General features: G+C 38.0%; 1 protein-coding gene across 2 annotated transcripts in view; it reads left to right on the forward strand.

Annotated features, from left to right (window-relative positions):
- GPR176 (G protein-coupled receptor 176) overlaps nt 1-23641 on the forward strand; it is a 36954-nt gene extending 13313 nt beyond the window's left edge. Inside the window, exons 2-4 of one of the 2 annotated variants that reach the window (XM_017742279.1) lie at nt 16185-16252; nt 18054-18306; nt 19190-23641. In XM_017742279.1, coding sequence (XP_017597768.1) covers nt 18062-18306; nt 19190-20297 — 1353 coding nt within the window. In that variant the 5' untranslated portion in view covers nt 16185-16252; nt 18054-18061 and the 3' untranslated portion in view covers nt 20298-23641. The remainder of the gene's footprint in view (nt 1-16184; nt 16253-18053; nt 18307-19189) is intronic. The other variant, XM_008639543.2, reaches the window with a different exon arrangement.
- Nucleotides 23642-26868: the final 3227 nt, after the last annotated feature.

A 26868-nucleotide genomic window follows, 5' to 3' on the forward strand; every position in this document is an offset into this window, starting at 1 on the left:
AGCATTTTGCTGATTTGTTCTCGGCTATTACTGTAAATCCCTATCTTAGGTAAATAAAGCTGCTGGCCACCCTTTTATGGGATGTTATACCAGGTCATATGCTTTTGCATGTGTTGATCTAGTTCATGCTAGAGGCCTTGGGTAATTTTTTTGAAGGTTTTCATAGGAAGATTTATGGGAAAATCAGTTAACAGAGCAAAATGTTTCCAAATAGAACAGAAAAAGTGCTCAAACATTCTAAATGTGACTTTATAACTGGCCAACATTTTAATTGTTTACTGCTGCTAACAAGAACAGCAGCCTGTATTTTTTGGTAACATTTGAGTTCAGGAGCTGTTGCCAGATCTGAGTTTTTCTCTATGGGTCCAACTTGGACCTTGGAACTGTAACCAACAAAGTATGGGAGTTTGCTTTGGTTTTACCTTTGCATTCAAAAGTATGAAGTCACAAATGAGATTTGTGCTTAAGAAATAAGCATTTGGACTCCTCATGGTTGTTTCTTGCTAAATCAAATCTTTGTGGCATGTTTCAGTACTGAGAGGGCTCATTTTGTAACATTTTTTTATTACAATAGATTACTAAAGTTTGGTGTGCCTCGAAGCTTCTAAAAAAAGAGAAATGTTGGTCTGCCATTCTGGTACTGAAAAACATCTTTCTGCATTTATATAGGTTTTTCATGATAAATGAAATTTTGTTCATTAGAAAACATGGTTAAAGCTGTAAATTTGTAAACTTTCAACTTTGCCAGTGTGAAAAGAGGTTGCCTTTAATCAAGTTAGTTTATTTTCAGTGTCTTATCCTTAATTTAGTTAACGTGATTAGAACTAAACCTCTCTTGGCCTAGTAAATAATGCAAGATTCCGTTTTGTAAGGTGCAGAATGAGGAATATGGGAGTTTTCTGCAACATGTTTGATTGTTGTATGTTCCCCTGTGGGTTTTTCAAGGTATTTTTTTTGCTAAAGATCACAAAAGTATAAATCAGTTTTGTCCACAGAAAGCAAAATAGAGAATTCTTGATGTTCCTGCATTGGTACAAAAAAAAAAGCAATTACATTGGAGTGTTACTTCCACCTGCTCTGATTGCAAGCTGTGTGATACTGTGTGTAATGACAATCCAAATAGATAAAATCAAGTTTAAAGGCACATGCATAAAGGTTCTTAGGTAAATATGCTGAAAAGTGTCTATGAAAAAAGCTAAATACTGTTACTCCATGTGAGCAGCTGAGCTGTGTACACGCTGCAGTGTTAATGCAATGGTTGTCTCAATGACAGCATCATTAGAGTCACAAAACTTAGCTTTCAAGATTACTTCTTATTCACATTTTTCATAAATCTGCTTTATCTTGCATTTTGTTGACTTGAATTTCAGTAAATGTAAGAAATATCCTACTAGGTTTGTGCTAACTCAGATAAAAAAGAACTTATGTAAAAAACAATACAAATCAGAGTACTGAACAAATCTCATGTCCAAGAGTGGTGTGTCTTAAGCCTGAAAGCTTCTCTTTCTCTCTTCCCCCAGCTTTTGCAGCTGGTTTAATAAAAGATTGCCTCCCATACCATCTTTGCCTCTCCTTACCTGGCAGAGCCATGATTCTTGTTGTTTGTTGTACTGAAATGGTAATTTGAGATTTTTTTTTTTCTGCTTCATCCTCTGAAAAGATGTGAAGACTTCACCTGAAGAGCACTTCCATATAGCTTTAGTAATAGGCATTGAAAATGTATTTTAAAAAGCCCAAACAGCCATGAACAATTCAAATAGGGTGAAAGTGTAAAATTAACAAGTAATTTGAATTAATAGTGTTCCCAAACACAACACCTAGCAGAAAGTGTATTTAGAGAAAAAAATTATCTGCTAATGTCTTTTGTAGCCAACAAACACAGCATGAAAAGTCTTAGTAAATCTTCATGCTTTTAAATGTCATAGAGAATGCTCAGAAATAAAAAAAATTACCCTAAAATTATCCTATATGTGTGGACAATGAGGCAGAGCTGCACATTTCTTTTTCAATATTTATCCTGTTTCTCAGCAATGTAAAATTGGTAAAAAAAATCAGTTAACGTAAGTTAGAATAGAGGAAGGGAATAATTTCAGTGCCAGCTGCATTGAATGACAGTTTTTATATATTTTCAGAGTAGTGGTAATCTGGTAATTGTACTATCAATGTACAGCATTCATCTAAATATGATGTTTGAAAGAAATGGAATTTAACCAGACAATGCCTTCTGATTCCTCTGGTAGGCTGTGGAGTGGATCACTGGGGTCTGTCAATGCTGATCACACTGGGGGGACATAAGGTTATGTGAGGAGTGAGCTGTTGACACAAGAAGCATCTGCTGGCAGCTTGGCTTAGGTCCTTTGTTGCAGAGAGAATTAAAAATGGTGATCAGAATAATACAGATCAGTCTCTGACTTTGTGTCTCTGGGAGGCTAATGCTCTTTTAATATTCCCAGCAGAATTTGGACTTGCCATGTGTGATGGGCATACAAGGGGCAGTCTCTTCCTCTCCCTTTCCCCCCCCATTTTGTATTTCAAAGAAAAACACCTGCGTCCCTCTTTTATGGGTTGCATTACTTTGATTTATTAACCTGATGAAAGAGTTGAAAGAGTAGAGGAAAACTGTCCATCTTCTCCCCTTCATTCTGTTGTCCACAGCAGGGAGAATCAGAGATGACCTGCAAGTCCTGCTTTCCTGTCAGGACTTGTGCCATAGTCTTAGCACGGTTGTGAAGGCAGTAAGGTGTAGCTTTGTGATTATGTTCCTCTAGACAAGTACTGGGACAGCCAAATTCATCAACAGTGGCTTGCTTCAAGAATGAAAAGGGGCTTCAGGTCCCAGTTTTGCATTTTGTGATGGTTTTATCTTTTCTGAGTAGGTTTGTTTATAATGTAAATCTTGCATTTCCTACAGAGATACTATCATCTCAGCAAAGGAAAGCTAGTTATGAAATATTTTACAACTACTTCATAAATCAGGCCGCCTGGGATCAGTGGGATGGCAAAAATAGGATATATAAAAATGCTTCCCAATTAAGTCTGCTCATTTCCAAAAAATGAAAATAGTCCATTGGTTCATTCCCCAATTCTCTTAGTGTATGGCAATATAAAATTTACTTTTAATTTCCATTTTCGTTGCAGAATATCATTATCAGGTCACATTAAAAACATACAGCCTTGAGAGAGTAGTGCCTTCTACTGATGCCTGTAAGGGAGCTTTCTGTACCCAGGCAGATACGTCTGTTGTTTCAAAACATTGCAAAAAATAAAGCTAAATGACTGCTGTCATATCGTAATGACCCCTGTGGTAGAAATCACTAGCCAAGTGTTTGATCTGGAAGAGCCGCTTTTCTTTAAAAAAAAAAAAAACCACACAAACCAAAAACCCACAAGCAAAAAATCGAAACCCTCAGACATGTTGTGAATTAGATATGAAATAATGGATGCATTGTTTAGTCTAACCATTTAAATTCAGGAAAGGCTATTTACACATGGCAATACTTACTGCTTTATACTGTCTGATTAAGACTATTTTAAGTAGGCTATTAATAAGTAATTTATAACCAGTAATGTATATAAAAATCAAACATTAATAGTTCAATACTTTTTTTTTATTAATGCTTACACTAGATGCTTTCTGAAGAATTTATTTAACCATTGTAGTTGTCAGTTCCATTCCTATTAGCATATTTTGCCAATAAAGGTTGAAATGGTAAATTAACTTTTCCATCCTTGAAATACCAGGAGTTTTTGATTGATTGCTGTTGAGCAGCGAGGCATGAACAAAAAAATTAATAATCTCCACTAAAAATAATTTTAGAGGAATCAGGGAAGTCACATAAATTCTGCTTTAGGATGCAGGTTGGGATGCCTTGCTCTCCTCAGTGTGCAGCTTCCACTGTGTTCCGTCGAGTAGCTCAGACCAGCGATGCTCGAACGAGTCAGGTTTTAACAATGCCTCTGAGTTCCGATGCAGTGATTTTTTTTTTTGCATCGTTTAGTGCTAATTTCTGAAGTTAATTTTTATTGAGTAGGCTCCAGAGGCAATTGCAGACTCTCACTAAAATGCTGTGGGCTTTTTGTTTTTTCTTTCTTTACTTTCAGTCTAGAACACATAGTGTTTAAATTTCAAGACTTTACTTGACTGATGAAGTCTTCCTCTATTGTGCTCTTAGAAAAGAGGTTGTTTCTGAATGCAATTCTCATAAATGAAAGCTTTTAAAGCAGCATTATGGCTTGTGTCACTCTTACCATGTTAGCACAAAGATCCAAATTGGTCATGAATATGGAGCATTCGCAGGTTTCTCTGTACATAGGAGTGGGTTGTCAGGACAGGGCAAAGGGTTGTCATATGGTTTCCTGTGCAGAATATTTTTCTAGGAAAGCACTGGAATGTTGCAGTCTGTCAGTAATAAATACCTTGTTTTTAAAAAACAGAAAGGGAGTGCTTCAACAGAATCTGAAAGAAATCCATATGCTAGTTTGCTAAAATGAAAGCATCTTATTGAAGACATTTTGGAACACAGGTGGCTATTTTTCCTGCTGTATTTATATAATTTTCAAAATATGAGAGATTATTAAAATTAGGCAATTTAAAATTGCTGTCACAGTGAAGTCTTCTCTTTGCTTGTATTAAACTTACCTTTGACGTTTACACAGTGATTCTCATGTGGTTTTCCCCAGTACACATCTGGAAGCAAATTGTTTTGAACAGTTACTGACAATGGGTTGTCTCCCACTGGAAAATAAGCAAGAGTTGAGGTAGCCTCTGACAGTGGATTATGCTGTTCTTTGAGTACCTCCTCATTAAGCATTACTTATGCTTGTATTGGCACTTCAGCACCTGAATGGTTTGTTACAATGTCTCTTAGGTGAAGAGAATTTCTGGAATGCCTTTTTCTTAATAAGCTTTTTGAATAAAATGCCCTACTGAGATTGAATTAACATGAGCAAAACAATGCACATACATATTCATTTATTTGTATTTAAGATTCTTTGATAGTACATTCTTAGTGTAAGCATGCTGATAGTTTGCTTTTGGAACTTCAATGACAGTTTGATAACAAACCTGTGAGTAATTTTGTTACATGACATGGTTCACCATATACACTACTGTTTGTTGGTTTTTTTTAACAATTCCACTTTTTTTCTTTTTCAATTATCATATGTTTTCGATGGGATTTTCTTGTTTCCAGTGCTAGTTTTATGTCTAGTAACTTATACTAATAATAACCCAAACACATCCCAAATCCAAACAATACAACTGTGTTGTTTTAGTTGTGGAGTGATCTTACATTTGTATTTGTGAATGTATTTATTGAATTGGTTTTGCGGTTATTGCTGATACAAATGAGTATAATGGTGAAATAAAAGTAATCTCAAGATTGAAATAATCTTCCTCACAAATGAATCAAGAAGATATGTTTTGAAGATATATGTTTTATCATTGCATGTAAATATCTTAACGGCAGATGTCAAGAAGATGGGGCCAGACTCTTTTTAGTGGTGCCCAGTGACAGGACAAGGGGCACAAATTGAAACACAGGAAATTTCATCCGAGTATGTGGTAAAACTTCTTTACTTCGAGGATGACAGAGCACTGGAACAGTCTGCCATAAGAGTGTGTGGAGTCTCCTTCTCTGGAGATACTCAAAACCTGTCTGGATGTGATCCTCTGCAACCTGCTCTGGGTGAACCTGCTTTACCAGGGGGTTGGACTGGATGATCTCCAGAGGTCTCTTCCAACTCCAACCGTTCTGTGAAAAAACTGAAATGTTGTCCATATCAAAAATAACGTGTGGTTAAGGAAAACTAAATCTTTGATCGCTTCTGAAAGGTTTCATCTGAAAATTATCAAAACCACTGTGGTAAGGAAGAATTTAGTCTTTCATGTGCAACAGCTTAAATTGACCAAGACCAAGAAAAAACGCAGAACTGGTTTATACTGCCTCTATCTCATGTAATATTGTTACTGTGGTCTAAGAATTGCTGTCAGTATCCATTCATGACATTCTTTTAACATTCTTTTAATAAACCATTCTTGCTTTATTGTTTCTGCTGATGCTTTCACACATATTTGCTTCTGTTTGCATTTCATTCAGACTGATCTTGGTATTTCTGTTGCAGGTCTCCACAGACAAATCCCTAAATGGCTCAGGAAAGGATCCACTACTTTTTCTTGTAGTAAGGTCACAAGTTGAAGTATGCCAAAACCCCTGTAGTTAAATAAACGAGAGCTTTTTCTTTGTCTCTGCTATCTTGGAAGACCTTTTGGATTTGTCATAGTGATTTTTGAGGGACTAAAATATGCAATCTTTATCTTCCTCTTCATATTCCCCCTGAAGGCACAAAGTATGTCCATGTTTGTTTTTAAGGTAACAAGACTAATTATATAGTTATTACTGAAAATACTACATCCAGGCAATGGAGGCACAACATGAAAGGTTTTCATCTGTTAATGGACACATTTTAGTCCCTTAACAGAAGAGCTGAAATCACTATTGATATTTGGCATATGTTTTTGTTGCTACTTCATCTGCTTAAGTCAAGAGAAATTGCTGGTTTGTTTTCACTTTTTGCTTGTTTTCATGTGGCATAGGGAGATACGAAACCTTTTCACCTGCTGACAGTGGATGACTCAGTACAAGAGAGGAGCAATTATGTAAATGTGTCATCCAAGTATTCCCAACCAGTGTGACATGGTAGTTTTTGAAGGAAAGCAAAAGGGACAAAGTGGGTGAGAAATGTAAAAATACGAAAGACGAAATATAAGTAATACATGCCTTGGTTTGTAGCAGTAGATGGGTTGAATGTTTAATAAGCAGAGTTCAATGAAACAGCAGCTAACATCTTGGTTATTTGTGGATTTACTGGCTCTTTCACAACAAGAAATGTTTTAGAGATGGCTGCAGAGAACAGATGCAAGAACTGTGGAAAGCTTTGCTAATGAGCATGTATTTGTATATGTGTGGAGGAAAACACAGCAAGCTGTAAGTGATTTGATGCACCCACTTGCTGATTTGCCCCAATCAAACAAGTCACTGCCTGTGTGCAGTGTATCCTTTTTGGTGGAAGAGGTAGGACATGCACATATGGCTCCTCACTCTCATTTCTGCTGGAGGCTGCTGTCCTTTACAGGGTTCGCTCTATGCTGCATGGTCTTAGGTTCATTTAATTTTTACATGCAGATGGCTAATATAGGGTAGACCTTATCAGGTCATGTATATATACATATAAGAAGACAATGAAATAATTTTTTAGTTTCAGAAAATAAAACTAGAAACTAATTTTATGTTACATTGTTCCAGCTTTTTATCATGTTTTCATGTTGAAATCAGTTTGATTTTAATATGCTAAGAGGCCTAAAAATTCCATATATCAGCAAAGAGATTCTGTTGAGCTGCATCTATCAGCAAAACACAAGTTTAAAATTACATACTGCATGTGGATGATTGAAGAGGGAGTTTGTGTCACCAGCACATGATATGTCATGCATTGCTGCACAGTAGTGCAATGTAACACACAGCAAAGTACTGGCAATGTTATGGCAGGTTTCAGGGTACATTATCTCCTGCTGTGCCCAGTAATTTATGATGTTCAAATATGGATATCTAATTGTATTTCTAACACTAGGGAAGAAAAGGAGACTTAAAGCAAAAATGACCATGTTCTTTTCCTTTGCCAGTATGGCAGTCATCTGGATTATTGGAAGGTTAAAAGAAAAGTTAAAAATTCTTTCCACACATCAGGAGTGTATTTGGGGTGACTGTTAGGCAGTTTTACAGCTTATCTTACTATCAGAACTATTTTGCCGCTAGATGGTGTCCAGGCCTAGAATTTAAAAAAAAATTCCTATTCTTGAGGTCAAGAAAAATGTCAGTATTTCTCCAGTTTTTGTATCTTAATCTGGTTTTTACTACAGTCAATCCTGGGCACTTGCATATTGCTCTGGATTCTAAGACATCAGTCCTAATAAACTGAATTTCTGGCTTTTTTTTTTAATTGAAGGGAAGTGTTAAGTACTAATATTAATTTTTTTTAGTGTTTCCTGTGAAGGCATTTGAAGATTTAAAAGTTGAGGCCCATTTCACTAAGCCCAGTGTTATTCTGGGTTTAACAGTGCTGTCTAACAGAGAATGGACCTGTGAACTGCTTCTTGCTGGGAGGATTTTGAGCAAAGAAAAGGGAATTCAGTTATAAGAAGAGTAAAAGAAAGCAGATTGGGACTGGACAATAAAGAAGTCCAATAGTGGAGTTCTGTAACAGATGGCAGACTGTAAAAAAAAAAGGGAGAGGAAATCTGTGAAGTCTCAATCAACAATTGATTTTGTAAGTGAAATACTTGATCAAAAAAATCTAAAATTATACTTCAGGCCTCTATATATTTTAAGAAAAAACAAACCAAGTCAAACCAAACCTCACTTCTTGCATTCTGTCAGGCCAGAAATGCCACTATTATCTTAACAGTGAAGCACCTTGCCTGCCCAGAGTTGTCCAATGGGAACATATCTCTTCTCTTTGACAAGTTGGAATAAATCTGATTCAGCTCCATAAATTTATATTTCTTCAGAGGAATGCCACACTTTGGTAACTCAATAGAATATTTTTCCATGTGATTTTCTAAATAGTATTTGATTTAGGGTCGTACTGATTTTTTCAGTGTATAACTCATGGTTTATCAGATGTGTGTCAGAGTCCCAGCTCTACTTTCTTATTCTTAGTGAGTATTGCTTGAGTCCATTCACAGGGCTGGGAGGAGCAGAGAGAACCATTCATGACAGTCAGCTGGCAAGGAGGGGAAAAAGCTTGTTTCTAAATATAATGTAAATTAATCCCACTGCACAGGATGTATTAGGCATATGTAATTTCTGTGTGAAGACATCTGTGTTTGAAAAATTAAGAGCAAATATGCCCAGCTGGTGGCATGGTGAATGGTTGCATGGCAAAACTATACAAAAAATAAAATTTTGTTTGTAGTAAATGGGCACTTGGAGAAAGGGAAGCACAGGCAAACTAACGCAGGAATGATGTCAGATCTTTCTTAGTTGTATAGAGCAAAAAAAAGTCGCAGGACTGTGGGGTAGGTCAGGAAATAATTTCTGCTTTATGAAATAGCTGTTAGTGTGGTGTCTTTCAGCTACAAACTCCCTAATTTCAGCTGTAATGGCAGATGAAAATTGGGGCAAATGGGTAGGAATTTTTTTAAATCAAGAGTGCAAGATAGCCTCAATTTCCAAACAAAAGATAAAGTCTGTCTTCCAACTACTAGTAATTACCACAGGCTTTTAAAATTTTGCGCTCTGTTAAGTGTCATTCATTTTAAATTGTGTGTATTTCTCATTTTTTTCCTCAATAAGCAAGCCAGGGAAAATCAGCTACCCAGTAATTAAGTAAAATTAAAATTGTCCAGTTGGTTGTATAGGTTGCACAGATCTCACATATCCACTATACTACAATATGGCACACCAACTAATTTCTGTTATATCATGCTTATGCATCGTTGGACCATTTCTGCATTGCATTCTTGTCTGGTAGCATTTTGTATGGATATAAGGGTGAAGCCAGGAGGGAATAAGGTTCTTAACACAGCACAGGAGGACATCAGGTTGAGTGTGGAAGATGGGAAGTTGCTCCTGTCAGCTGTTGATGGTGGAGCAGCTTAAAGCCCAGGCCAAATGCTGGAGTTGCTCTAAAACACAATTTTTTTTTCACAACCTCACAAGTGCAAAACTGTCAGTCTCCTCCTGGATCTGTCCTTGGCATGTCATGCAGAGATGGCAGGTGTCCTGCAGGTTTCTCCTAAAAGAACCTTGTTAGGGACTAGGGCTGGCTTTCTAAATTAAGCATTTGTGATGTGAAAAGTCACATCTTTGTGACCTTATGTTTTAGTGGCACCAACATACCTGCCTATGCATTGCAGTGCTTGTGGGAAGCCAGACAAAAAAGGAGCATTTGAAGAGCCATGGCTGCACTTACATAGTGAGGTTACCAACAGAAGTGACTGCAGGCTCTCTACAAATAAAGAGGTACAAAGAGGCAAACAGCAGTGTTATTTAAAAACAAATCTTAAAACTCTCTTGTTTCCTGTGTTAAGACTGCTGTTTGCAATTAGATTCAGCACAGTGGTCAGGGTTGCTTGAGTAAATCACCCTGTTGCTTGACACAGTCCTCTCATGACAATACAGGTTCAAAATAGCCCTTTTGTGATTGCTTTATAAAACAAGGGGACAGTGGCTATTCCTCTTGTGCCAAGGATGCTGAAGAATAGACAGATTGTTCAGAGAGATAACTGGCTTCACTTGCATTCCAGGCCTTGCAGTGTTTTACTGATAACATCAGATTTGCTCTCCGAGGGTGACTGGCATGAGGCCTTGTATAAAGTGGCCAGGGGATCCACTAGATATGATCCTTTGTTGGCAAAGGAGATTCAGGATCCCATGCTTCTCCTAATGGTTTCATATATGTTGATGATGTGGGCATCCAATATTTTTACCTCATCTATATCTATTCCTTCTATTTCCTTTCTCTATAGAAGTGGTCAAAACATTGGTCCCGAGGTCATGGGGGACTCTCATGGAGGTCATGTAAAATCCTTGGTTTAAAAAATTTGGTTATATTTTGGTTCTAAGTAGAACAAGCTGGTCCCTTAGGAACTGTGATTCAAAAAGTTACTAACTTTGAAAAGACTTATATTCCTGTTATGGTTAGAGCAGTACATCTGGACATTCTTTTTTCAGTTTTTCAATTTCCTAGCTTAGGTTTGAAAGGTAATGCTACACTTTGTGGCCATATTTTCCTGACATGGGAACAATCCATGGTTCTGAAGTTGCAGATGCAATATTCTTTAAACTTGTTTTCCTTCCAAGGATCTTGAAGAATCTCAGGTTCTTTGAGAAGATTGGTTTTAAAATAGAGGCCAGGAATTCAGGCAAGTCAAGTGTACTGAAGCAAAATAAGTGGGTTTGGTTATTTTCTTGATTGGCTGAAATGATCTTGATGGCTGTGGAAGGACCATAGTTTATCAAAAGGGAGAAAATTATTGTTCCTGTCTAGAAATTCTCTCCATTTAGTGGGATAGAAAATACAAAAGGTGAGGTGGGAAAAAGTGGCAGGGGGTATGAAGAACTGGAAGATTATCAGTGCAATGCTTTTTTATCTTCCTTCAAGTAAGCATATCTGAAAGAAATGCAAGTGGGAATACAAGACCATTAGCATGATGCAGTTACTTTAGAATCTCCCTGCAGACAATAAACATATCAAATACTAAGGACAACAGTAAAATAGAAGTCAAAATGGAAATACATTAATGATAATTTCACATAGTGATTTTAACATTAAAAATATCATCATATCACATAAATTATGCTTTCTGTAAGTATAATTTTTAATTTCCTCATATATATTTTCTACCTTGCTCCACCTTCAGAGCAAGTCACAGTAGCTGCTGCCAGTGGATTATGTAGGCAGGTTGTGGCCTTGGACTAACTGTAAGTGGTGCTGCAACAAAAGCCAGTGACTTACCTGTTCCTGCAAGAAAATCTTTGTTCACTTTCTGAGACTAAGCTGCTATGAACTAGTTCCTTCCATAAAATTTTTCCTACCTTGTAACTATACATGGTTGGGAACAGAAACCATGTAGACAAGTATCACTTTAAATGAAAGGGCTTCCAATATAATTTAAATCTATGCTCTGCAGGGAGCTACCCTGTGCTGGGCAAATTCCTGCTTTGTGTATTTCATTTGACCTGATAAATCTCTTACATAATTATACTTCTGAATCAATAGTTACGATGAAAGTAGGAATGTGTGAATGAGAATTCTAAGAATAGGAGTGAGAAACAACTTTAAATTAGGGAGTTCTCCTGTTTTATGAAGGGAAAAGAAAGTTAGGCATATAGCAAACCTTGTTCCAAGGTAGTTCATTTGCAGCAGACACTTCATTTTGGATATAAAACATTTGGTTGCACATATGTACAAACTGAAATTGAAAGAAATGTTCCAAAATGACAAATTAAATATTTTCCCACTATTTTTAACTGGACTGCAATTGTTATTTTAATCACTGAATTTTGAAGTTGGTAGCTAAAATGTTAGAAAAGGTTGGATTTGGTTTCAGGAAGTTTACTTTTTGTTTTAGTTTTATGGTCTTCTTTCATCTATAAAGGTTATTCCATCAGTCTCATGGCTACACTCATACAAACTAAAATAAAAAGAATTACCAAGTATTGCGAGAATTTATCTGTGCTTGAGCAGGTTTTGGCCCACATGGTCTTCAGAGGTCCCTTCCAGCCTCAACCATTCTGTGTTTCTGTGATAAACGTGCACATTTCCTCAAGCTGTGTAAGCCAAAATGTATCCTGATATATCCATATTCTTTCTGGAGAAGAATAGGTAAACATACATCTTAATATAAAAACAGTATTTAATAGCTTCCTATCGCGGGTTGCCAAAAATGTTTCCAATTAACCACTTTTTTGGAATGTGGTTTGTCTTTTGGCAGAGTAAGTTCTGTGAAAAACTCTTTCGTCAAAATATTTTGAAAAACAATAATAAAGAGAGTTGGGAGAGTTGGGAATGTAATCTGGTGTTTCAACACAAGAAGTTTTTCCTATTCATCATGTTCACGGAGAGTGTGACTTTTTCAGTTAGTTGTTTTTAATGAACGATTTTATTGGCTAAAGCCTAGTTTCTAGCCTTTTTTGTGGCTTCCTGATTTGTTTTTTCATAAAGAAGGCTGCCATCTCCTTCCCTGTGACAATGCAGGGAGCGTGGGTGGGGTACACAGAGGCTCTCTGCTAGGAAGGATGGCTGAATTCCTGGAACCTGCTCTGGAGGGAGGTGAGCAAGCAGAGGATGGCAGGTTGTGAGGAGGAGGATTTTGCTGGAGTGCAGACTTTGTTTTGATTCAATTGTGTACTGATTAAAGTTAACAAAAATGTAAGGTGGATGTCATACCCATCTAATGGATTGAGTTCCATGAATTAATCGACAAACAGCAGTATTTATTCTTTTTTTTTTGGATGACTGCATGGCAAATACATTTCTTTAGATAACTGTTTCTGGTTTCCATGGTGATCTTACTTCTGCTTGTTAAAGGTATTTTTAAGAATCTTTCACATTCTTTGAAGAGCTAAGCTCTTGCTAAGAGCTAGTACTTCAGGACTATCTCAGCTGTTGATGCCTGCATAAACACATTGCGTCTGGCAGTGAAATTCAAGGAGTACAGATTGGAGGAGAAGCAAAAGTAATTTTTGCTGCTCTGAATCAGACTAATGTACTCTGATAACATTTCATGGTCAGAGAATGTTACTGTTTGTAGATTCAGTAAACTTGAACCACAGTAAAGGCTAGAAGGACTTCTGGACAGCATGCCATTGTATTTACTTTCTCAGTGTACTTCCATGCAACCTAATGTACTGTGTGGCTCCTTATCTATGATGTGTCTCAATTAAAAAAAAAAGTAGGGGATGACTGGAAACAACCATTTTTTCAATCTCATACAATAGAGTTGGTATATAGTACATGGAGATTTATTGAATGCTGATAGTTACGATAATAACAGGATAAAATGAACTCTGCTTGTGGCAGGCTTTAAACATGTTTCTAATGTGAAAAGAGCTGCTTCTCATGCAGTGGTTACCTTTGATATTTCCTACTTCTTTTTTACTTGGAGAAATGGTCAAAGGCACAGATGAGCTCCTTACGGGGAGCAGCTGAGGTTTGTTCAGCTTGGAGGAGAGAAGGCAAAGGGGTGACCTCATTGCAGCCTACAACTTCCTCAAGGGGAGCAGCAGAATGGGAGGTGCTGATCTCCTCTCTCTGGTGACCAGCAAAGGGACACGAAGAAATGGAATCAAACTGCATTGGGGAAGCTCAGATGGGACATTAGGAAGATGTGCTTCGCTGAGAGGGTGATTGGTCACTGGAACAGGCTCCCCAGAGGAGTGGTCACAGCACCAAGCCTGACAGGGTTCAGGGAGTTTCTGGATGATGTTCTTAATCATAGGGTTTAGTTGTAGGCAGTCTTGAGAGGAGCAGGGAGTCAATGAACCTCACTTCCAACTTCAGCTATTCTATTCTAAGGTTGATATTTATGTCCTGCTCAGTCAGTCTGTGTACTGAGAAGGTTGTCAAATAATGTCAGGTGTCGTAAGGGTCTTATGCAGACACGGCTCACTCTCTGAGAAGACCAAAGATACGCTTTTCCTTTTTAAATTAAAAACTCTTCATCTTTCTGCGTTAGTGGTAGAACTTGGCAATATGGGATATGCTTTGTGACATGGGATTGTTTATAAATGACGCTCATGTCCCTGACAGTATTGACTTAGCGGAAATTGCAAGGTGCTGTATTTTCCAGCTGCTTGTTCACTCCAGCTTTTCTTGGATGCCTCCCAGCTAACCAGTACAAACCCCTTAGGAAGTCTGAATCCAAGGTAATGTAGCTCTAGACCAGTTATCCAGCAGAAACCCTTCCGAAACTAACCCATGGTAGAAAATGACAGCTTTGCCCACTGTGAGGATGTGCAACAGCCCAGTATAGTTGTAACCTCAGGAGAATAAATTTTTCCCAGGTTCATCAGTGAATGACTAATAGATGGAGAGTGGAAAAGAGCCTCTAGACATTGTGAAAAGATTCATAGCACAATTGGTATTCAGAGCACAACTGCTTGTTGAATTGCCTTGTTGCCTGGAACAGTGTTATCCTCTTCCATGGAAAGGAGTTGCTGGGGAAAAGTGAGGAACAATGAAATGGGAAATGTTTGCAGTTTTGTTCCAAAGCTTCTTATATTTGATACCATGCAAAGTTTCTGGTGTAATTTTTCCTCTGCTTTGGGATGCATGAAGGGAAATACCTGATTTGAGGGTGTCAGCAGAAAGATCTACCAGTCTATACTAAAGCGTATCTGGTTCATTAGAGCAGTTTATTAATAGATAAATTACTTATAGTTGCGAATGAAAAAATAATGTTTCCCTGAGGGATATTCCCTGACTAATTTTCCAGTGTCCCAAGTGGACACTTCTGTCTGCTTATCCCTTTTTGCCTTTCAGGCTCTGACTTTATTTTCTGTTTGACGAGTTCTTCCTTATCTTTGAACCAATACTTTTTTTTTTACACACTTCATTCTTCCCATTTAGGATCAGTCAGAACCAGAGCTAATTTCATTTCCCTGTGACTCTGATGTATAAATGACAATATGACATAATTTGTAGAAGTAATTCAACAGCTGAGAATATGGAGTCTTGAATGAAGCTCCTCTGCAGGACCCTGAAGAGTAGCTCAGTAGTTCTCTAGAGGCTTCTGAAGTATTAATGAAAACACTTCTGATTTCTTAGAGTTTTCCATTCTTCATTTATATTAATTCTAATGCAGGTGAAACTTATTTGGCAATTAAGGTTATGATCAATGCAATTGAAACTAGATGAAAGATCTAAATTAATGTAAAACAAACAAACAAACAAACAGAAACACACACACAAAAAGCCTGTTTTCTCCCCTCTCCAGGGCATTGTAAAAATATACTATTACTGTTAGAAGTGCTTTCTAATAGCTGGGGAGTTGGAGATACTTTTGAAAGCAAGTGGTTTGATTAACTGAGTATCTCCTAGCAACTTAGAAAGCTTAAATACAACTGATTGAATACTGCCTGAGGAATACCTTGTCAAGCCCAAAGCACCTGCCAAAACCAGGTGATGATTCCTTTCTTTAAAAGACATCAGATAGTAGAGATGTAACTCAATATTTTGTCAGTATCGAAAAGGAATTTGCATAAAACACCTGACACAATATATAGAAAATTGAATCCCAAATGATATTCAAGTACTGCAGACCAAAATAGGAGGTCTGTGAGGTAGATTTTAAAGTTAATATTGTATGCTTCTGTTGAAACAGTGCTGTTTTATCAAGAAGCAAGCAGAACTAGACCTTTTGCTAGTTCTTGGTACTTGCCACTTGCTTTTACACATTGGCCATGTGAACAAGAATATGATATTGCTGGTATTTTACGTGGACAGCCATAGGAAAACTCTACTTAGCACATAAAAACTTGGGGGTTTTTATTGATTGGAGGAGAAATCAAGGCAAAGAATGATAGTGCCAACAGAGAGAAGTGTTGGGGGACTGCAGCTGCTTTTCTGTATCTCAATCAGCAGCTTAAGATGCTGTTTTCTCTCATTATGTCTATTTGTAGGTAACCTACAAAAACGCTAACAAATCTGCCACATAAATCAATTACACTTCAACTCAAAAGAACTTCTGGTAAGTGTCAACAATATAGAGTAACCACAACATGGCTGTTGATATGGTCTGCAGTAAGAACAGTTTAACTTTGCTTGGAGGTGGGAAGCTAAACTCTACTTTGCATGCTCTCCAGCTACAGAGAATAAATGGAGTTGTCTTGTCAGGCAGTATTTGTATGCTGGCAGCTATGCTTTGACTGATCTGGTGGTACTGCACAGTACAGCTTTGGGAGAAATAAAATAAAGGAGAAAAATAATGTCTGTGAAGTCAGGGTTGGAAAGCTGGGACCAGGTTACATGATTTTGAATATGTGTGCCCCACTCAGCTGTGTTAGCAGAAATCCTGCCTCCATAGATCAGAGGGGCTGAAGAACTTGATCTAGACAGGCTGAAACAGTTGGGGTTGTTCAGCCTGGAGAAGAAAAGGCTCCTGGGAGACCTCATTGGAGCCTTCTAGGACTTCAAGGGGGCTACAAGAGAGCTGGAGAGGGACTTTGAACAAGGGCATACAGTCATAGAACAAAGGGGAATGGCTTTAAGCTGAAAGAGGGCAGGTTTAGATTGGATATTAGCTAGAAGTTCTTTACTGTGAGAGTGGTGAGGCACTGGAACAGGTTGCCTACAGACATTGTGGATGCCTCATCCCTGGATGTGTTCAAGGCAAGGTTAAATGAGACTTTGAGCAACCTGGTCTAGTGGAAGGTGTCCCTGCTCATGGCAGGGGCATTGGGATGAGATGTTATTAGAGGTCCCTTCCAACCCAAACTATTCCCTGATTCTATGATCTTTCTAAAGACAGATTCTTAAAGGAGAGAGAAAATCCTATGAGTTTTATGGTATCTTGATATGCATTAGAAAGGCCCCATGCTGTAAAAACAGATCACTTAATTTACTCTTGGGCTGATGCTGTGTGAGATAGAATCATAGGGAAATTTGTGATGGAGAACTTGTGTCTATCATATGATATTTCTTTCTGAGATCTGGATGGAATGCAATGATAAGGGAAAAATACTGTCATAGCTAATCCTGGTTTTTTTCTGTACTTCTGTTTCACTGCCATCCATTCAGACTATTTGAAACAAATGTATAGGGCTTGCATATCCAAAACAGTGGGTTGCATTCTGTGTATTCTTCTGTGAAGTTACGTGCATCAAGTCTTTTCTGTTCTGTTTGTGCCATTTGTTTTGTTATTAGGTACATAGAGAATGTCTTGGGCGAGTGTGTAAAGGTAGATTTCTTCTGTATGTGGCTTTACACAGGCCTGTCTGTGCCACTGAAATGTCAATGAAAAGAAAAGCAAGCTGCTGTGGTCCACTTACAAACAGATTAAAACTACATACTTATATTTATATTTTAATTGTATTTGTATTTACTTAGTGTATTTTTATCTTTAAAAAAGATTTCTGTACTATTTATTAAAATATAAGCACTTTAGCCAATGTCTGTATTTGAATACTCAGGATGGACCATTTAATACAGGAATCAACGTAAGTATCTAAAAATATGGTTTGGATAATTATCTTAGGTGTTTGCCTCTGAAATCCCCTAATACATTTATTACCAGAAGCCAGGAGGAGGCAGCTGGGGTGTGATTGTTTTCGGCCTTCTGATTTATAAAGCCACTAGCCATTACAGACTTCCTAGTTTGAGCAGCATGAGGATGCAAATCAGTGATACCTGGCAAACTCCAAACAATTATTTTTCTTTGCAGTACTAGGGAACATTCAGATATGTTAAGATTATTGTTATTGGGGTTTGGGGATAGTTGTTTGTTTGTTTGTCTGTTTTCCTTTTTTTATGCTTCCTGTCTCTACTCACAGGTAACATCATGGTGCTGTGGTCGACTTGCAGAACATCGCTACTTAAATCTGTAACAAACCGATTCATTAAGAATTTGGCCTGCTCGGGGATCTGTGCCAGCCTAGTCTGTGTGCCTTTTGACATTGCTCTTAGTGCCAGTCCACACTGCTGCTGGTGGATCTATACGATGCTCTTCTGCAGAATTGCCAAGTTTCTGCACAAAGTCTTCTGCTCAGTGACCATCCTAAGTTTTCCAGCCATTGCTCTTGACAGGTAATGGGGAAAATTTGCCATGATCCTGGATTTTTCTTTCTTCTTTCTCTGTCTTGATAAATGTGGTATCACTGTCTGTAATGCACACCAGTGTTGCCACTGGAACAGCATTATCATTTGCCCTTCTCCAGGAAGACTTGTGATCTGCCTCACAAAAAACACAAACTCCTACCACTTATAATGATAAGTGTGAAGAGTTAGGTCTGTCATGAAAACTCTGTGAGCTTAAAAGTCCACAGCAGTACTCTACTAGTAAGCAAACAGCCAATCAGTGTCTGAAATTTGAAGTGCATGTCAGAGATGCACTTTTTTATTTAACTGCACACAGAATATTCAATGTTCAGCAATGCTTTTGCTCAGGGCCTTGCCAACCACAGTTTGTGCAAAGCAAAACACCATTGTGCTTCCAATAGATGGATACATGTAATTTGTGACCAACAGCTTTTTCCAAATATCCAGAAAAAATCTGCTATAAAGCAACTTTTGAAACAATGAGTCTGGCCTTTGAATGTGACATGTGCCTCCATCATGTCTTTTGAAATTTTGAGTGTGTGCAATGTCCTGTCTAGTTTACAAGTAAGTAAATGGTGAAATTTTCAAAATAATATTCATATGCATCAGCCAAAGTGATATATTGAAAGAAATTTTCACCACCGAAAATGTAGCTTGACATTTAAATATTCAGGTTTTTTCTACAGACAGACTTGAAAAGGCAGACCTTTGGGGGGATTTTTGTGTTGTTTTTGTTTTTTTATTCCTTTCATAAACAGGTAGTCAGTTGGCAACTCAGTTAGGGATTTGGAGCTTTATACTCAGATGGCTCCTGAGAGGTTTCTCTTAAGCAGTATGCTCATTAAAATAATTTTTTTTTTTTTTTTGACAGATACTACTCTGTTTTGTACCCTCTGGAAAGAAAAATATCTGATGCAAAATCCCGAGACCTGGTTATCTATATCTGGGCCCATGCAATAGTGGCCAGCATTCCAGTATTTGCTGTGACCAATGTGTCTGATATTTATGCCATGTCCACTTGCTCTGAATCTTGGAGTTACTCCCTTGGCCACCTGATATATGTCATCATCTATAATATCACCACTGTGATTGTACCAGTGGCTGTGGTATTTCTCTTTATGATTCTTATTCGCAGAGCGCTGAGTGCCAGCCAGAAGAAAAAAGTCATCATAGCTGCATTAAGGACCCCTCAGAATACAGTTTCTATCCCATATGCCTCCCAGCGAGAAGCTGAGCTCCATGTCATGCTGCTTTCTATGGTTACGATATTTATCTTCTGCAGTGTCCCCTACGTGACTTTGGTGATTTACCGCACTATACTCAATATTTCAGATATATCAGTCTTCTTGCTCCTCACTGCTATTTGGTTGCCCAAGGTCTCTTTGCTAGCCAACCCTTTATTATTTTTAACTGTTAACAAATCAGTACGGAAGTGTTTAGTGGGGACAATAGTACAGCTGCACCGAAGGTTTAGCAGGAGAAACATTGTCAGCTCGGGTGGTATTGCAGATGATAATCTGGAGCCCAGTGTCCATTCAGGAAGCCAGCTTCTGGAGATGTTTCACATTGGGCAACAACAAATCTTCAAGCCTACGGAAGATGATGAGAATGAGACCAAATCCATTGGCTCTGGTGACTTTCAACGGAAAGAAATTCCTACCGCCAGTTTAGAGCTAGGACAGACTTTGGTTCACAGGTTTATACCACAGACGATTGCAGACTCTGCAGCTCAGGTGGCCCTAGCTGTGCCCACAGAGGCTGACACAGTAAATGACAAGTATTCCATGCAGTTTGGTTTTGGACCCTTTGAGCTGCCTCCACAGTGGCTCTCAGAAAACCGAAACAGTAAGAAGCGACTCCTGCCTCCTTTGGGGAATACCCCTGAAGAGCTAATCCAGACAAAACAGCCTAAGTGTAAAGCAGAAAGAAAAGTCAGCAGAAACAATAAAGTCAGTATCTTTCCCAAGGTGGATTCCTAGTAAGAGCAGGAGTTTTAAGTGACAGAGGAAGGTCACTTTCTATTACATGTTTGATCCCATGGATCTTTATTATGTTGAAATTTGTTACAGCCTGATTTTTTTTGCCAAATATAAGTTAAATGAACAAACAAAAGAAAAACATATATACAAATGTTCCTTATTAATATGAAATACTTCATGAAAATAATATATCAAATGACGGAAATTTGTAATTTTATCTCTGAAATCCTTACAATGATACCTGTCTTATTATTAACTTTCAAAAGTACATATGGATTTGGCAACTCTTTTTATAGCTGGATTATGGAAATATGGCAGTTGGTTTTCTGGGAAACCTCATGGTATATTAAAATGGACTGGGTATCAAAGTAACTTAACAGGAGAGGCTGTAGAGAGCAGAAGACATGCAGCATGGGTAAGTCCTACTCTCCTGCAAGTAGACACAGCAAGATTCTGCACATTTCATTAATGAAGTAAGATGGACTATTAAGTGCATTTGTTTTCTGTTAAGCACATTTATTTGATCAGTGTTAAAACTTGCTGGATGTTTTTGCACAAATTAGCTACCAAGCATTTGCCAAACATCTAAATTATTTTAAAACCTAAACTGATGCTTTTTGGCTTAAAACATCCACAAAGCCAAGAATACCCAAATCATCATGTGTGTTAAACCTGAGAAAGACTTTTTTTTATAAAGATCCCACATATAGTCCTGTAGTTTTAAGTAAAAACTGGTTTGGAGACCATGAAGGACAAATCCAAATATATATGTGCTAAGAATCCTGTGATAAAGGGCATGTACAAATGTCCCTAAAGTGTAATGTATGTATTAAGTAACTATGGGGTAAGCCTTCAAATAAACCAAGCTGCTGGTGCACTCTGCTGTTTTCTTACGGGACAGCTAGCAAATGAAAGAAGTGGGGGTGAAATGCTAGTAGCCTTTCTCTGAGTACGACAGTCTCAGTTTCCAAGTCTGTCTCTCACTCACACACAGAGAGACTCACAGAGAGGGATTCTGAGTGTTTCAGTGACAACTGAACTGTTGGGTGAAGAAGCTGGTAACAGACCTCAAAAGGCAAAGGTTTATTAATGCTGTTGCTCCATATTGCCAGAGGTAGAGAGGTTTTCCTCCTATCTTCACAGATACAGATACCAACCATGCTGCTCCACTCTTCTTGCAGAGTAGAGCGCCCAGTGTTATGAACACAAGACTTGCAAATCTGGTGGCTAATTTCTGAGTCACAGTCATGCCAACCCTGGTATCAGCTCAGCAGCCTTTCTGTGAGAGTTCAGGCATTGTGCTGCCGCTTGCCTCCCAGCATAATCACAGGCATATTGTCTCATTTATACTGAATGTGAACTTTAAACTATTTCTGTCTGTTAGGTGACCTAAAACTATTGCAGCCCTGGTATTTTCATTCTTGTTCAGTTGCAAATAGTCTTTCATCTGCACTCACTGTTGTCTCTGTGGGTAGTTTCTTAAAAGCACAATCTCGTAACACCTGTTTACTCCTTGTGGTTTTCCTGTACTTCAGCCCTTTGCTGCATGCTGAACCTTTATCTGTGGTTACTGTCTGTTTATGAAAGTAGTTTTCTTTAAAGCATATTTTAAAAGGGACAAGGTGAAGAATCTTGAAAAGTTCACAGTAACTTACTAAATCCAACCAGTTAATCTTAAAAGTGAGAAAAAATTCTGCTAAAGCAGAATGTACCTTTTCTTCCTTTGACATGTTTGAAGGAAGTCACCAGCTTCTGATGGCTCCAAGGTGGTATTTCTACAAGTCATTAAAAGCAAATGTTTTAATAAAAATGTATTTAAAGAAAAGTGTATAAATTAGTGTGTAAAATATTATTTTTCTCCATTTCCTCTGTGGTTTCAGTGCACTTCATTTCTTGCTAGTTCAAGAGCTTCTCAGCTTGGGAGTGAGGAACAGTCTTCAATGGGTGGTGGGAGCCTGAGCTGCCCTTCTGAGATACAGAGATGAGAAGATAGACATAGCTTGCCTGAAATCAGACAGAAGAAAGATTCCAGAAAAAATTCGTCCTTCTGTGGCAGAGGTGGAGAAGTACCACAGCATGCATTTTTTTTGAGTGTCAATAAAAAGTAATTTAATGGAGTGTTTGTTTTTCCAAAGTTAGTGAAAGAACAGGTGCCATTGAGAAAATCTTGAAAATCTAAAAATCAAAGTAGGAGTTGTAGTTTCCTTATGAATTTTAGCTAAGTTTAACATTCATGTCCCACTTACATATAGGTACTGCTCAAAATCTCTGTGATTACTGAATGTGGATAAATGTTGACTCAGATTCTGAAGTCCTTTGAGGAAAGCAAACTTGGTTTTGTCCTTTTCAACTCTCATGTTGAATGAAATACCACTGATAAATTTAAAGAGTTAAATTGTATATAAGTTTGTGTTATATCTGGAAAGTGAAGGGTTTGTGATGGGTTTTTGCTGTTGAGAAAAAAATACGTCTTTCTTTCAAAAAGAATACATGTAAAAACTTTATTGTATTTTTTTTAGCTGATTGTATCCAAAGACATGGAAACCCTTCAACAAAAAATTAACTACAATGGCTTTCTGTGCCTCAAGAATTAGTTGAGAATATTTTTAGTCCATCTTTCAGCAATTTATCCATGCAAATGTTTAAAAGAAGTGGAAAAAATTCACAAAAGCACATCTTTTTTACAGAAAAAATAATCTGTGTAAAATTCACAAAGTAGCCTCTATGCTAGAATTGCCATCAGAAGACAGTAATCCAGGAAACTTTTTATGCAAGATGGAATATTTCACTTGTAGAGTTTCATTTTTAACTCAGTTTAAGACAGTAGTAGCTTTGAGTCATTACTGGTGTCTCTTGGATTGTTGCTCAAATAATCTGACTGGGCAAAATGTTTTCCAGTCTCCAACATGGAGAAAAAAAATCAAGTCTTGTTATAACAACACATAAAAGTTAGGCAGAAGTGAGTTTTGGGGTGGTTTTTGGTTTTTTGGTTGGTTGGTTTTTTTTGTAATGATGGTAGTTTTTAACCACCACAGGTGTTGGTAAAATAAATGTTTCTAGATTATTGAAGAACAAATGTGAAATACAAAGCAAAGTCATGGGACTTTTAAGAAGAAAAAGCCTGGGGTAATTTGGCTTGTGCAAATAGATTTAAAGGCTGAATCTTACTACTGGAGAATAAACTTGGAGGAAGGAAAGATAGAACCCATTATTCTAGCACAAGGGAGGAAAATAGAGCTCACATTAAACAAAGAAGGAAGTTGTTTAAAAAGGATGAAAAGACTACGAGGACAATGTCAGTTTATTGTTCTGAGATATCCTTAAGAAATATTGTTAAATTCAAACAAACATCATGTAAAAATTAAAAAAACCCCAAGTCCGAACCCAATGAAAAACCAAAACAGTCCTTCAGTACTAGATAATGGTATGTTGGTGGAATACTTAAAAACATGTATTTTCTCTTCTCTGTGAGGAGAAAGTGGACGATTTTTAAAAGGAACCATAAGAAATACCAAATGAGATCCAGTTCCTGAATATACATCTGTTAATGCAAACCAGGGTTTCTCTAGCAGCAGTTCTGCATCCCAAGGTTCCCTATGCCTAAGCATAATGCGCTGAGATGGTGATTTACTCCAAAAACTCCTTTGTGCACACTACTTGACTAAGCGGTATTATAACTTCTTGGCCTCCATTTCTGTAAAACTAAACCCTCTCCTTTTTGCCTGGATCACATCCTAAGCCACAGAAGAATGTCCTGAGACACTTGCAGGGTTGAATTGTTTGGGTTGCCTGGCACCTTTTTGGTTGCAAACTCCCAACACTCTGCACCTGTAGCACTAAGGCATTTCAGCACAACCCAGTCCATCTTGAGCTTCTGCTTCCACACTCTGCTCTCATCCTGCAGCAGCAGGTGTGGCAATATGGACGGCAGTTTTGTCAAGACAGGAGCTTTTCCAATGCAAGTCAAGGATTAAAACCTGGCTTTAATAAACAATGGGAGTTTTACCATTGACTCTGGCCTTAGCATTTTAGTTTGGCCTGTCTCCCTTGGCTGACACGTTGCTCTGCTGTACCACTACTGTTGATGATTGCTGTATCACTGCAGAGCTCTACTCATCCTCACTGAGGGTTCTGGGAAAATTTGAATATAGCCCAAAATTCATGGCTCTTTGCCCTTAACTTGGCACATGCCAGTCAAAAAATACTACTGCATAATCACTTGTTGTTTGCAAGAAAAGTCTGTTTATTGCCTAATATTTAGAGGAATTAATATAGTTAATATTAGCTCTGCATGTCAACCTGAGTACTGGAACTGCTACAGTCTGCCTTAGAAATATTGCCTATGGTAAATAAAAAGCACTTCAGGTAAGTACATAGAAGGACATTAAAAAATAACCAAAGATAACTAACTACTGAGCATTAAAAATCTTGATATTTTTTTCTCAACATGTATGAGACAATGAAATGAAAGTTGTTTCGCTACCTATTTGTGTATTAAAAGGCTTTTCAGAAGAGGAGTATGAAGGTAAGCAGTGGTAATTTGGAACAAGTTCCCTGTATTTCCCCCCTCATTTGTGTTTCTTTTTGACTGGATTAGGGAGAAGAGGATGATTGAATTCTGTTACTATGACAACTGTGTTCTGAGTATCAAGACGGCTTGTCTAAATGTGGTTTCATCATGTTATAACCCATCTTTTAGGATGAAAAGCACATCTTGGAGTGCTTTTCTTGCTGTGCACTTCCTAGACACAAGAGTTTTTTCCATTGCAACCTTTTTATTTTTTTTAAACTCATATTTCAGAGAAGTATCTAGTTTATCTCAGAACAAAACTGACCTGTTCCTGGAAAGGGAAAAAAAGAAAGCACACCCTTGATTCTGCTTTTTTAGTTCAAGCTTCAGTATAAGTACACCTGCCACCTATAACAATATTTGAGATTATGTAATATTTAATGTTATTAACATTATTTATTAAAGTTATTTAATGTTACTAAAGTTCAGTTCTTATTGGAGAGGAAGACTCTCATGACCTGATTTACAGGATTTGAGATTAACTCTGCGAACCTCTTCTTTTCATCTCTGGATCTTCTAGGACACAGCAGATCATAAGATCAGCTGTGGTTTGAGATATCCCTGCTAAGACATTATTACTCAATCTCAGGTGTGACAGTCTCATTGGAAGGAAAACTTCACTGATTCTACGTGGACAAACACCAGTAAGAACCCCATTCCTGCACCAAATCCAAAGGAGTTTTATGTCCATTTGTAACCAGATCCAGAGCCTCTTTCCACAGGCTCTTGTGAGGTTGTAGGCAAGGGTAATAGGGAAGTTGGTAATAAGTCAAACTCTGTCAGCTGTTAAGCATATGCACTGTACTGTCGAAAAAAAAAAATATTGGGGCAGTTATACCTAGCTGCTTGGCATAGCTCATTATTCATAGCTAATGTAATTCCTAATACAGAAAACCTGTATTTTAGTTTAGCCAGTTCTGAATGATGTTGTCCATTCTACTGCTTTCGCATTGTCATTACTGGCCTTAGACGTGCAGCTTGCAGATGTAAACATGCATTTTTCTGCTTTTTGCTTCAAATCATCATCTGCAGCGTATGGAAAGCATCACAGTTTCCAAACACCACTATGGTATTGCATTAGCAGTCACAAGACTTATGTTAGAATTTTAACATACCAGAGCTCAGCATGCTTAGTGAGGAGGCAAAAACACACAGGGTTCACTAGTGCATTTTCTCTGTCTTCAGTTTTAAACTGTGAACCACATTGCATCGTTACTACACTAAATACCAGGAAAAATTGCTCTTTTAGTGGCATATGTGACAGTAAAACACCATATACTGTAAGCATCAATAAAAACTCTACTGCAGACCCCACTACATACCACTAGCTAAGTAAGATTTATTTTGGCACAAAAATTTGTCAATCAAAACCTTACTTTGAACGAGATGAACTTTGTTTCTTCAGAAGAAACTGTTTCTTGTGAATTTTTACTGCCAATGAAAACCTGATTTTAACACACATAGGTATCAAAGCAAGCAGTAGGAGCCCGGAATTGTCTCTGCAGTTTTTTTAAGTTAATCGGACCAGGGGAATTAGTCCTCACAGTTTGTTTTAATTCCATATTAACAGTGAGTGTTCACGTAAAAACAGTGACCACAGTAGTAATTTTAAAGTTTTAACGGGTTTATTTAAAAGTGATTCAACTAGCCTTGTGTGCAAGTATACACGACACAATGCAGAAGACAAACAAGACTACGCAAAGAAACATTAATAATTCACAGCACGGACACCGTTCAGAGGGGTCAGCACAGTCACTTTTCTTTCCTGTTGCTCAAACGGGCCCGGCACAGGGGGCTCGGAGAGAGAGGCGCCCTCCAGGCAGCACTCCTCTCCACCAGGACGGAGAGGGCAGCGCTCCAGAGGGGCTCCCTGTGGCTCAGGGAGAGCTCGCTCATGTCCGGATCCCTGGGAACGGACCGGGAACAGCGCGACACGCGCCCCGCCATCCCCGGGACCGCGCCGCGCCGGGACAGCCCGCAGCTCTCGCGAGACTTGGCTGG

This window comes from Corvus brachyrhynchos, unplaced genomic scaffold (assembly GCF_000691975.1).
Source record: "Corvus brachyrhynchos isolate BGI_N302 unplaced genomic scaffold, ASM69197v1 scaffold115, whole genome shotgun sequence".
In the NCBI taxonomy this organism is placed as follows: domain Eukaryota; kingdom Metazoa; phylum Chordata; class Aves; order Passeriformes; family Corvidae; genus Corvus; species Corvus brachyrhynchos.